Source organism: Ambystoma mexicanum, chromosome 7p (assembly GCF_040938575.1).
Source record: "Ambystoma mexicanum isolate Mex_15411 chromosome 7p, UKY_AmexF1_1, whole genome shotgun sequence".
NCBI classification, from domain to species: Eukaryota; Metazoa; Chordata; class Amphibia; order Caudata; family Ambystomatidae; genus Ambystoma; species Ambystoma mexicanum.
In genome coordinates this window covers 802,010,791-802,024,710 of record NC_090939.1, presented here as the reverse complement: position 1 = coordinate 802,024,710, position 13,920 = coordinate 802,010,791, and the positions used below count along the sequence as shown (strand labels likewise).

General features: G+C 44.0%; 1 protein-coding gene across 1 annotated transcript in view; it reads left to right on the top strand.

Moving 5' to 3' along the window:
* Positions 1–13,920, top strand: part of TMEM182 (transmembrane protein 182) — a 206,588-nt gene that overhangs the window by 48,560 nt on the left and 144,108 nt on the right. Inside the window, exon 3 of the mRNA XM_069636925.1 lies at positions 12,630–12,728. Within this exon, the coding sequence (XP_069493026.1) occupies positions 12,630–12,728 (99 nt within the window). The remainder of the gene's footprint in view (positions 1–12,629; positions 12,729–13,920) is intronic.

The window sequence follows — 13,920 nt, the reverse complement described above, 5'->3', positions numbered from 1 at the left end:
AAGGACCTGAAGAAAATCAGAGATGACGAAGACAAACCGTGCTCGGGGAAACATCTTCTCTGAACAGAAACTGGTGGCTTGAGGGTTCTTGCGGGACAAAGGATCCGCCCGTAGGTTCTGTTTCCCTGGTAAAAAGGTAAACTCAATCCGATATGGAAGAAAGAAATGTGCCCATCGTGCTTGTCTGCTGTTGGTTGTTTGAGCCTGTTGAAGGACTTTAAGATTTTGGTGATCCGTTTGTACCACTACCGGGAAGGGGGAACCCAGTAAGAGATGTCTCCATTCTTCAAAGGACTTTTTTTATAGCCAGTAGTTCCTTTTCAAGCACTGAATAATGTTCTTCGGAAGGAGTGAACGTCTTCGAGAGATAAGCTACGGGCCTTTCGTCTCCTAGTCTTGATTGTTGTAATAGGACAGGCCCTAAAGCATGATGTGAGGCGTCAGTTTCCATGATGAAAGGACGAGTCTGATCTGGAGTGACCAATATTGGTGCAGAAGTAAACAGACCCTTCAAAGTATCGAAGGCGTGTTGGGCCTGTACATCCCATGAGAAATTGACCCCCTTCTTGAGTAATCTTGTTATGGGTAACATAATCTCAGAGTAGCGAGGGATGAACTTCCGATAAAAGTTCGCAAATCCCAGAAATCGTTGGATCTCCTTAACTGAAGTGGGAGATGGCCAATCTAGGACGGCTGTAACCTTCCTCTGGTCCATGGAGATGCTGTGAGCTGATAGGACGAACCCTAGGTAGGTGATCTGTGTTTGATGAAACTCACACTTTTCGGCCTTACAACATAGCTGATTAGCCTGGAGGCGATCCAAGACGATGTTAACATGACGGATATGATCGCTTTCATTAGCCGAGTAAACTAGTATATCGTCCAGATAGATGATTACAAAATGAAGAAGGATGTCAGCAAATAGATGATCCATGAATCTCTGGAATACAGCTGGTGCGTTTACAAGACCGAATGGCATTACCTGATACTGGAAGTGGCCAAAGGGGGTGCGGAAAGCTGTTTTCCACTCATGTCCAGGTGCGATTCAAACCAAATGGTATGCTCCGCGAAGATCTAATTTGGTGTATAGAGCTGCTCCTTGAACCGCTTCCAGTATATCTTTGATCAGGGGCATCGGATACTTGTCCAGAACAGTGATCTTGTTGAGTCCGCGATAGTCTATACAAGGACGTAACTCTTCTGAGTCTTTTTTGGGAATAAAAAAGAGAGAAGCCCCGGCTGGCGATTTGGACTCAGTGATCAACACATTCTGTAGGTTAGAATGAAGGTATTCCTTGAGTGCCGCCTTTTCTTTTATTGATAGGACATACATACGTCCAAAAGGAAGAGGTTGATCGGGGAGATGTGTGATGTGGCAGTCAATCTCGACGATGAGGTGGTAAGGTGGGAAAGAGGGGTTTAGAAAAGACCTTGTAGTACTGCTGATGACATATCGGCACTGTCTTTAACTGATTGATAGATGAAGTTTCGGGAATGCTAGAAATCTCAGACGGAACCTGAATTCCCACTGCATCTTGTGATACACAATGAGCTAAACAGTACTCCGAACCCAAAAAAAGAGTTCCTGCCATCCAATTTATAAACGGGTTGTGGGTACGTAGCCAGGGGAGTCCCAATATAACTGGGAAGTGGGCAGCTTTTATCAGGTCAAAAACCAGGCTCTCCTTATGTGAAGCGATCAGACAAGTCACCAGTCTGGTTTGTTCCCGAATAGGCCCGGAGATTAACGGACTGCCGTCTACTCCTTGAATAGGTGTGGAGCAGAATTTAAGAGTCCTAGCGATCCCGTTTGTGGCTGCCCAATGGTCATCCAAAAAATTCCTGCGGCCACACAATCAAGTATTGCAGGAATACCTTGAATGAATTGATCTGGCAGGCTAAAGGTCAAAGAGAGAACTATCATGGACTGATTGCAGGGGGGCTGTTCCAGAGATAACCCTAACTGGTGTGGGGAACCTTGATCAGATTTCCCTACCATGGTTCCCTCTACGGCAGGGATTTGGCGTTTCCCGGCGTCGGAGCTCTAGTCCTGTGCGGGGGAACTAATGGACAATCGCGTAGTAGGTGAGAAGACGAGCCACAATACATACAAAGTCCTAGGGCCTTCCTCCGTTCTCCTTCTGCGAGTGTTAACGGACCTTTGACAGATCCAATCTGAATGGGTTCATCAACCGGAGGGGATTTGATAACACTGGGGAGTGGATCAGAATGAGAACGAATCCCCCTTGGCTTCTTTTTCTCATGGGCCCTTTCTTGAAGTCGGTAGTCAATTTGCATGGTGAGGGTTATAATTTCTGCCAAATTGGCCGGCCGAGGAACCTTGGAAACCTCATCTTTCAGTTCCTCCGACAGGCCCCGGTGGAACAAAGTTAATAACCCGTCATCTGGCCATCCGAACTATGAGGATAATTGTTTAAATTGGGTGATGTAAGAAATAAGGTCCTTACTTCCCTGGCGGGGATCAAGAAGCTTCTCTTGGGTAGTGACAGAAATTTCCTGATGAGTAAACATGGATCTCAGACTGTTAACAAATGCAGGGTAGGAATCCAATATAGCGTTACCTGAAGTAACCAAAGGGGAAGCCCATGCCAGAGCCGGACCAGACAAATGTGAGACCAGGCATCCCACCTTATCTTTGTCTGTTGGGAAGAATCGGGATTTAAACGTGAATTGCACGGTACAACTATCCAAAAACTCCTTGAGTTTTTGCAGATCTCCATCAAACCTGCCCGTGCTCAATGTAATAGGGGGTGTCCATGAAAATGCTTGGGTCACTTGTTGTCTTAATTGGGCATTATCCTGTTTGATAGTCTGTATCTCTAGTGACATAGACTGCATGGCGGCCATTAATTGTTGCATTTGCTGCTCCATCCTGTCGCCGCCCGATCCTGTCAGTCTCTCCCTTTAATAGGGCGTTGCTTACTGTTACCGGTGAAATAATTACAACACAGTATGGTTATAGCCAAATCCCATAAGGAGAATAGACAGGAGAAGACACTAACCTGATCGGGTACCAACTTGTCTGGAGCAACAACTGCAGAAATAAAGGATCACCCGAGAGTCCCTGTCTCCCCCACTCACTGGAAATCAGAGTACCAGCGAAGGGAAACATGAACCCCAGGGACACCCTCTGGGGGAAAAAACCCTGAACGTCCTGGGTCAGCTTTCTTGGATTGATGACTCGAGGCGTCTTGGACTGGCTTTCTCGGATAGATGACTCTTCTCAGGGTGGTGAAAGAGAGAATGACAGGTAAGTAGCAGAAAGAATGAGAGGGAAAAAAAGGCAATTTGTGGCAGTGACTGCGCTTACTAATGACTGGCGTGACTGGAACTAGGTCCTTCGAGTAGATCAATCCTGTTGACTGGGAGTGTTGTAACCCGAAGGGGAGGGGAATAACTGACGAGATAAGAATAGTTATTAAAGGCACATAACGAGGAGGAAAAGTAAGAATCAATCGTAAGAACGGAACTTACTTCCGCAAGGCGACTTTCTCTCTGGATCGGGTCGGAATTTCGAATCGAGAGCCCAGCTTGAACAAACGGGGGAAACCCAGAGACGAAAAGAGGGAGCGGAAGCGGGGTGACCGAGACGGGACACAATTCTACGGGAGACAGAATGTTAGTCAGAAGGGAGAGTAAGATTGCTTTCAATAGGTCAGAATACGAGGGTAGAATCCGCTGCGAACTTACGAAGCATCAGATTCAGCAGAAGCGACGCATCGAAGCAGTGTTCCGGGTTCCTTAAGAGGAGTCAGGTGATCAGACACGTGCCTCCGCTGGCAGCGTGGAACAACTAGACTGCTGAAACAGTTCTTTGCCCTATTGGAGATTCCATGTAACATGCCTCCACACAGAGACCAGTGGCGTCTGATCTGCCATCGCAGGAATGGTGTAACAGGCATGGCGGTTTTGACCAGATGTTTTCTTGAAGTTACAAACTTCCATTCCCTTGACTGGGATTCTACATCCCAGTCACTGGTTTGCACCTATCACCCATCCCGCAATGAAGCATATGATTTGCTACTCTGCTACAGAACTCCTGGTTTAGCCACACTTTTCCTAGGCACTCAGGGTGCCTATTTTGGGTCAGAAGGCCTTCATTATGCAAAGTTAATTATTTTTGTATAGAAAGAAAAGGACAATAATTGCTGTGGCGTTTTGAATGTTGCAGTCCATTGAAATGAGTCTGTTTGCTTCCAGTCACAGTGAAACCAGTCTGCATGCAACTCAGATTCCAAACGAGTTTCTGAATTGGGCTGCTGGGTTTTGCAGATATCTTGCAGGTGCATTATGGGAATCTAAGTCTTTTTGGAAATACAGACTTGTGAAAGTATTAAATAACAATTCAGGGCTTCTCTGGTGATGGTTGACAATGCTCCATGGGTCTGCAGACAGCACTACCCAGATGCCTAGATGCAGAGATGTGACACTATCCACCCCCCACCCCTCAAGGTCCATTGCATGATGTATGAAAGGAACAAAGGATGTGCTACTCTCCACAATCTGCAAAAGCGAAAGGAGTATTAGTTACAGCAAAAGGATCCAGCAGACACAAAAGTATTACAGAGGGATACATCTCCCAGCGGAATGTAGAGACATTCTTCATACCCATAGAGGTCATGAATGATTTCTTGGTAAGCAGTTTGACACTTGAAGACAGAGCAGGTGTCGTCAGGCCTGCAGTCATAGGCTTGGTGTTAGGAAGGGCTTTATTGTTTTCTCAGACTGAAGAGTTCAAAACAACCGTTAACTACTATGTTCTTTCTTCCTTGGCAAGAGATAGCATTTTACCAACAGAATGCAATTCCGGAAATGTTGATGGCAGGGGCACATTCTGTTTCATTGTAGCAATATAGTCACTGGTTGTACTCCCAGTATCGTTTGAAAGGGAAGATGGAACTTCAATTGCAGACTCAGATGATTCCAAGCAATCAGAAGCAGGAGTGCATGGTGTGTCTCGGTCAATTGACACTGGCAGGGCATTGAACTCTTCCTTATCTGAAAGCATAGACTTCTCAGAGTTGGAGCTTGCTGGAGTTGGGACTGAATTAGAATTAGCAGCACTACTGGAGCTTTGAAGTAGATTCATGGCATCAGCTCAAGTCTTTGAAAGGTGAAATACTCTCTTCTGTTGGATTTGAAATAATTGAAGCATCATATATTGATTGATTGATTGATTGATTGAGACATTTATTACACGCTCTGTATGATCCAAATCAAATCTAGGTGCAGATAACATACAATTTAACAATTAAAGATGGTCATAAACTGATGCACAGGTGAGTTGAGCATGAAGTAACTAGCGGTTTCAATACCTACTTAAACAAATCCGTTTTTACCGCCTTACAGAACCTAGAAAAGGGCTCCAGTTTTCTGATCTCTAGTGGGAGACAGTTCCATTCTTTGGGGCCAAAGACTGAAAATCTCTGGTCACATCTGAACACACAGGATGACGAACGATCCGTCAAAAGAAACCTGTTTTACGATCAAAGGGCCAGCATTGTCAGATAAGGCTTACATTTTTCAGTAAGATATGCCAGAGTCACTTTATTCAAATATGTATACATCACACAAATGATCTTAAACCTGATCCTGTCCTCCACAGCTAACTAGTGTAGGGATCGCTGTAATCCCGAAATGGGTGCAAATTTACTGACCCCCCGAACACCATTCGAACTCCCGCATTCTGCGCCTTTTGAAGTCGTTGAACCTGTTTTGCCATAATTCCAGCCAAGAGGCTATTACAGTACTCCAACTGTGAGTTAACCACATGGTCACTCACTGGAACAAAAGGAAGGCCTTGTCTAAGTATTCACAGAAAGTGGAAAACAGCCTGCACATTGCCTTCGATTTTACCTTCACAGCCCAAATCATTCTTTGGTGCCATTTTTTATTCTGTACCCAACAGGGCTGGAGGCAAGGGGCATCTATCCTTTGTAAGGAGGTGTTTTGGTCCAAACAGGGCAGTTTCAGTCTTGTTACAATTATGTAAGAGGGAGTTAGCTGACATCCAACTGCTGATTTCATCGAATGGGAGATAATTCTGAAAAGTTGTCAATGTCCAAATCCGCTTTTTTCAACAACGGGGAAATTAGTAATTTCTTTAAGTCGGTGGGAACAAATCCCTGCTCCAAGGATTTGTTGACAAAACAGGTTAAAAAAGGGTTGATAGCTGCTGCCAGGTGAGTTGCTCTCCATGCAGACAGATGAAAGAGGACATCATTAGTGGGTTTGAGTTCTTTTACAAGAGCAAAAACAGTTACTTCTAACACTGGGTTGAAATTGAAGACTACCCTACATACTAATCACAGTGCTTATCATCTGATCTTTAAAGACTGGGCTAGAGTTCAGGTATTCCTCTATGGTTGGAGGGGCAAGTTTGTTTAAGGAATCGTTCATATTCTTTGGTGGCTGGGATTTGGAATAAACAGAATGTGTAACTGGATTAATAGGTTTCAGTCCTGTTTTGAGGATTGGCAAATTAAGGACAAGTCAATCATTCAACGCTAAGCTTAAGACTGGAGACACAGGTGAATTCAGTGGTATGCTGAGATCAGGAGGTAAGACAGTGGTGGTTTCTGACTCCAGGGAGAGACTGACGTCCCATGCGGGTCTGTAGCAGAGAGTAGGATATCAGTAAAAGAGAAATCTTCTGAAAAGGTGATGGGCATGGCATCAGGAATAGTTACCAGATCGGTGCTCAGAAGAAGTGAAAACAAACCCTCTTTAGAGGTGGCAGAGGCAGAATTGGATGACTTTTTGGGAGAAGCATGGCTTTTCTTCAGTTGCAGCTGGTAAGCATAATGCTTTTTTAAGGCCTGCAACTGCTCTGCATGGGTTCACATCAATTATTCTGCTCTAGAACAAGTCTCATTTCACTAAGAGTGATAAACAGAATGTCAGGATGTGGACACTGAATCTTGTTCAGGTGAGAAGTACCCAAGTGGAATATTTTGCCAATACAAACAAACGTAGTCATCATAAACATCATGTGTGTGTCTTTTCACCTGCAAGAGGTATTTTTGTACTTGGTCCATGCTCATATTGTTTTCACATTCCCATATGCTAGATACTGATTTAGCATTGATACTAATTGTTGCACTGTGAGCACTGGTTGCTGGTTGGGTATGGACGCTAGCCACTGGGGTTGAGCTGATAAATCTCAGGGTGTGTTCTGGTGTCTTGTACATGGGTTGTACCCATTTGCCTTCAGGAAACTGAGTGACCTGTTTGGGAAGCAGAGTTCCAGAAGCAGGTTTAGGGCATTGGGCAGCTAACCAAGCAGATTCTGAGCAAACAAACTTAGCCAGTGGAATCCTCATGATGTACTCCAATTGAGAATATGCCACTATGTATGAATAATCTTTGGCTGCAGCAGTGTTTGGACATCGGGCCTGGGGAAAAGCAACCAGTGATACTGAAGTACATGTTTTATGCAAAGGCTGAGAGTCGAATACAGTATCAGAAAAAAAATGCTAGAAGACACATGGGTGTTCTCCCTTGTTGGGGCTAACAAAATCTTCAAAAAAGTATTATCTTGCTGCAGTTCCTCTACAGACAGGCACTGCAGAACATAATTGCAAATGCCCTAATTATTTAACATAGAAGGGTCAGAGAGCCAGTGTGTGTAATACTGTGCTTGCAAAGATTTGTTGTCAAGGACAAGTCCGTCATTTAAACTAGGGGTTATGTTTGCTGTCTTTAGGCAGACTTTAAATTTAGGCAGAGGTTTCTTAAACCAATAGGAAAGCATTTTAGGTCTGTGTATGCCTTTCCTGCTCACAGTACCTGAATGTATAGGTTCTTGCATTCTGTCGGGAAATACACATGGCATCAAGGTAGGCTTGGTGTGGCTATGCTGATATAAGGGGGCTGGCAAGCACATACAGCAAGAGGGTAAAGAAGAAGGAAGAATAGATAAGGTAAATTAGAACAACAGAACAGGAATAAAGGACAGACCTCAATGGTGAACAAGAAGGGATAGGAACCGTGTATTGGACAAAAAATGAGGAATCCTACTGTTGGTGTTCACAAGTTAGACTTGAGACTACCCACATAAATAAGGGAAACTCAATGCCTCTGTACAAGTTACTCTTACAGGCACCACACCCTACATGCCCATGGAAGGGGCAGCAAGCGTGTCATCTGTATCTGGACCCTAAGGCACAAACAAGGAGACAAGCTGGTTTGTGTCCAGCCCGAACATACAGTGGATGCCTTCTGTGGGAACAGAATACAACACACTAATACATCAAATCGTACACTATAGGTAAAAGGAGACAAAGGATGGTGCAGAGAATGTCTCCTAGGGTACTGGAGCCAATCCCTGTAGAAGGCTACGGAATACACAGAGGCTACGGGTGCGGACATCATACAACACTTACCAGCCACTAAGAGCCCCAAAAGAGTTCAGAACAGGAATGCAGGAACTGGGAATGCAGAAAACTGTAGCACAGAACTGATACAAGGTCACAGAGGGGAGGAACTACTGGCACAAAGTAACAGAGTGAAGGAGCTGGTAAAAGCTAACAGAGGAAAGGAACCCGGTACAGGGTAACAGAGGCAAGGAACTGGCATAGGTAACTGAGCAGGATACTGGTACAGGGTTATGCAGTAGGGTACTGAGACAAGGTAACCGAATGTAGGTCACAAAAGCAGGCTGGAAAATTAAATTGGACTGGAAACACCCAAATTATAGAAGGCAAGACTTTGGAAAACAGGAATAGAACTAAGGGGAAAGGGCACAAACAGAAGCAAGATAAACAGAGACTGACTTATGGGGTAAAGCTTGAGAGCAAATAGACTTAAAAGCAAGGGAAGGGCAGAGGTAGACCAGAAAAGGAGACTGAATGATAACAATGCAAATAAGAGGATGAAAGCTGCAGGGACGCAGTAGAGGGGATATGGTTAGGTACTGCGGGAATTCAGGACAATAAATAGGGGATCATTGCTGTCGGGCACAACACAAAGGGAGAAAGAAAACAAACTGACAACAGGTGCAGGACTGAACCACCAAGGCTTCAATAATAGGAGCAAAGCAAAGGAGCATTGAAAGGTGACAGGCAAAGCACAAGTCAGAATAGTCAGCAAGGCAGAGAGTGATACCAAATGGATTACAGCTGCACAAGGTTCCGACTGCAATGCAAGAGAAGGGATTTTGAGGGTGAGGCAGCATATAAGTAGTGCTATCAGGGAGGAAAGCCTGGGTGGAGCTGCATGATTGGGCTGCACAAGCGGTCACACGTGTTGTTAATGGAAATGTCTGGCATGCACTTTGGGAGAGGATCCAGTGCTGACAAATTCCAAGAGTATTTGCATAGAAATAAAAGCACACTGATTGCTGTGGTATTTTGAATGTGCAGTCCATTAAAATGAGTCTGTCAGCTTTCAGTCACAGTGCGACCTAGGTGCATGCATCTCAGATTCCCAAAAGTGTCTGGGTTGGGCTGCCGGGTTTCCCAGATACCCTGCAGGTGCATTATCAGAATCTAAGTCCATGTTTCCAGAAATACAGATTTTTAAAAGGAAATATTTTAAATAACGATTCCGGGGCTTCTCTGGTGATGGTTGACAACTCCCCATGGGTCTGCAAAGTCCCTCTGAGGCAAAGATGCAAAGACGTGACATCCTGTCCAATAGCACAAAGATGACAAGTGTAGGTATGAGGGTGCAAAAGAGTGGAACATATCAGGGACAAAACAAACAGAAACAGATACATATATAAGCAAACAGGTGACTTACAAATGTAATATTAACCTAAGGGGGCAAGCGATTCCAACTAAAGAGGCATACCATACATATATATATGCAACATTACATTACTAAGCATCACTACTAGGAGTGATGAGATCAAGTAGGGAAGATGAGGGGGGGAACTCCCTCTTTAGCAAATAAGTGAAGGTTAAGCCAAGCTTTGAAGAGATCCAAAGTTGTGCTGGCTTTGATTGTGATAGGAAGTGGGTTCCAGTGGAAGATATGGGACATTGACATCAAGTGCAGAGGAGGTTTGGAGGGAATGAGATGGTGATCAAACTGAGATACAATCAGGCAGCAACTGAGGAGCAAGACCATTGATAGCTTTGTAGACTACGAGAAAGAACTTGAAAAGGACGCAGTTGTGCCTGGAGAGCCAACCAGCATTTTCCCAGTAGGTAGAAGTGGGGGAGGATCTGGGTAGGTTGTAGAGATTGTGCATAGAAAAGTTTATGTTTTGTTTAACAGGAGGAAGGAGTAGAGAGAATGTCCAATGAGTAGGCATGAGCAGTAGTCAAATTTGCTGAGCACTACATTGAAGATTAGAGTTTGTGCATAGTGTTTAGTAAGAAAAGAATACATTTTCTAATTTTGAGGAGTGTAATGCCATCGGGAGAGGCAGTGGTAGTGACCATTTGTTGCAGTCAGAGGTTGCGATCAAAGACGAGTTCAACATTATGAGCCTAGGGCGAGGGATCAAGAAAGTCAGGCAGGAAGGAGAAAGAAGAATGGAGGGTAGGGATGGCATTGGAAGCCTTCAGAAAGATTGTTTCCATTTTTGAAGAGTTCAGGATGAGGCAGTGGAGGGCCACACAGTGGCATATTTCATTGAGACAGCTTGTAATCCATTCCGAGGTGGTTGGGGTGAGGAAGGGAAATGAGAAAAATATTTGAGTGTCATCAGCCAAAGGTGAAACTGAAAGCAAAGGACGAGACACGTTTTTCTATAACAGATATATGGAGGGTGAAGAGTAGAGTTGGGCAGATCCTTGGGGGATGCAGACAGGAGAGCGGTGTGGTGAGACGTGTGTGTTCCAAGAGATTTTAAAGAGTTTACCTTCCAGGTAGAAACCAATTCAGGCATAGCAGATTTGCAAAACCCATAGCACCGAGAGGGAGGAGAAGAGAGGAGTGGCCAACAATGTCAAAAGTGGCAGAGAGGTACAAAAGTATAAGTATTCGAGAGAATTTGGAGCAGTGAGCAACAGAGAGAATGTTGGAAACATGAATGACTGCAGTCTTGGTGGAGTGTTTACTATGGAAGATAGATTGAAGTGGATCTCCAAGGCCCTTAACCTCAAAGTACTTAGTGACCTGGTTTAAGACCAATCACTCAAGGACCTTTGAATAATGGGGATGAGTGGAACTGTACAATAGTTTACAGGGGCATTTAGGTCAGCGCAGGGTTTCTTAAATAAGTGTAAGACAGTTGCACATTTGAAGAAGGCAGGGAAGAGTCCAGCAGAGAAAGATTAAAGATCTCAGAGAGATATGGGCAACTGACTGAGACTAAATCTTGGAATATTTGTGGAACAAAAGGGTCAATAGAACCCCAAGATGGGTTGGTGCTGCAATTAATGGGGGTTAAATCAATAGGAAAGGTGTGGGAGAAGTCGTCTAGAGTAGAAGAGGTAGGGAAAGAGGTGATGGACACAAAGGGGGTCCCTGGCAAATGTACACTCTTTTAAAACACATACAGACCTACGAAGTGACAGTCATGTAACACATCCAACCCACCTAAACATACTGCATGCACCAATCTCCTCCTGGTTTTGATAATCTTTTACAGCTGTCCTGTGCATTAAAGCATCCAGAATTTTTCTTTCAAAAATAAAATATGGTGTCATTACTATTAATGTTCTATCTTCTGCCACTTTCCCAACCTGAACTCTTTCCATCTTCTGCCAATTTCCCAAACTAAAACTCTTTCCATCTGTTTTATTTTTGACATTTTTGTACACATTCTTTTTGGTTAGGTTTTCTTCCATTTTGGGAATTGCCTGCCAGGAAGTTACATCTCAAGAGGAGAGGCATTGTAGTATACTGAGCCACTAGTCAGCTAGTCAGATAGTATGCACTATGAAATGTAGAATGCTTTGGTAGGTGGCTCATTGTGGCAGTGCATTGCGTAAACAGTAGTTATCCTTTCAGCTTTGTCTTTTGTGCGAGGGGTTTGTAGAAATTAAGGATTCTAATGCAGAGGTTGGCAGCTGGGGAAGAGTTATTATGAGGGGTTCATATGTCTGAAATGATAAGCTGTCAAGAGTTTATAGGATTTAAGGATTTCATGGATGGTGGTCATTGTGGGAAGATGGTATAGAGGACTGGTCAATATTTCTTTGTTTCGCCAAAGGGAAGTATGTGAGAATGCCAAGCTGTAACCTGCTCTGAAACATCAATGTCACCAGCTAATGATACCATGGGCCTGATTTACAAAACACCTTTTTCAATAGGAAAATTCCATTGGAAAACCGTTTGAAATTAGGCCCAATATGTTTTATTCCTGTTCGTTCTTGCAGTTCGGGCTGGACTGACCCTTTTGGGGTAGGACCAAGCCTGATTTGCATATGGTCTTTCCCCTTTTGTAATGGCTTGGCAGGTGAAAAACGATGGTCTGGAGGGTTGCCCAGAGCAATGCCAGAGGTTGAGATTCATTCTAAATCTTCCAGACATCAAGATTGTTTGCTATAGCCACTTCAATGCAACGTTTTAACAAGTATCCAAATCTTAATATGAGGGTTTGAAATTGAACAATTTTTTGCTGAACCAATATATTTTAGCGGAATTTAAAAATGAATTTGAATTGAACTTCATTCATAATATCTAATAAGGTTTGGTTGTTTTGTATTTTCCAGCCAACCAGTCGCCTTCCAAGAACTGCACGCATGCCTACCTCTCACCATTCCCTTTGAACCGGGAGGACAACAAAACCGCTGCGTATGATTCTGCCATCAGTAAGTGCTTCTTAGGTGAATTTTTGGGGTGCACAGGTATAACTTTATAACAGTGCCTTTTGATTCCTGCACATTAAGAGGGACTGATCACGGGAGCCGACATGCATGACCCTACTCCGACTCCAACCTTATTGCACTGTCTCCAAATTAGAATTGCTGTTGGCATTATATTTGCCCTTGATTGGCCAATATTTTCCCCGTTCCCATGGTACCCCAGAACCTTTTTCTCGCATTTTTGTCCCCGTTGTCTTCTCTGTCGGGGATGACGCTCCAAAGGGAAGAGTCTAAAAGAACATGATGCCAGATGTTTTCATGAAGAGACCACCATGAAAAAGATTTCCTTCTAGAAGACAAACCAACATACATGTCGGCATCAGTGGCCGGCTTGCTCCCTGCCAGCACAGCTAACTGCTCAGAAGTGCTTGCTTCCGTGTGGTGATGTATCGTGCGCATGCACAAATTCATTCATGTGTTGGATCATTGCATATGAAGTAACGTCAAAAGACAGGTGCAGATGTCAGACCTGTGTGACAGATTTGAACCCAGGGCCACTTGCTTCACGATAACCAGCCTTCGGAATATGTTTGGAGAACAGCAAATAGCCCTTCTTTCAAACATGGCTTAATCATTAATATCTAGGGGGTGGGGACATAATATGTCCCAAAAAGCTATAGGGTGTAATAAACTACACAGAATAGCACAATCAGTTGGGAAACTGAACATTATTGCAGTCTTCTAAACGGAAAAATAGCCATGTTTTATTGTAAATACAATGCCTTCATATCTTTGCTCACCATTTGCAGGATGTATGTCATAGTCATGACCAATATATGTTCATAGGAGATTGAGGGAATCGGTAACCCTCCTTCTTTAGGTTGGTTCAAAGTTTCTCAAACGTTTTGGACAATTCTGTTGAAAAAGGTTGAGAGTTCAAGGCAGACAAGGGCCCTACAAAGCAAGGCTACCTGCCACCCCCAGGGCTCGGTATTCTGTTGCCAGTACTACCACCCGCTCAAGCTGGAAAGAGAAAACAGTTTTTCTATTTCTAGCCTGAGCGTGCTCTCTCAAGCTGGAAATAAGAAACAATATTGGGCCTCATTACGAGTACGGCATTGGATAAAAATGGTGGTAATGCAGCCCTAATTCCCTTACCACCATTATACCACTGCATTAGTGCACCGCTGTACTATGA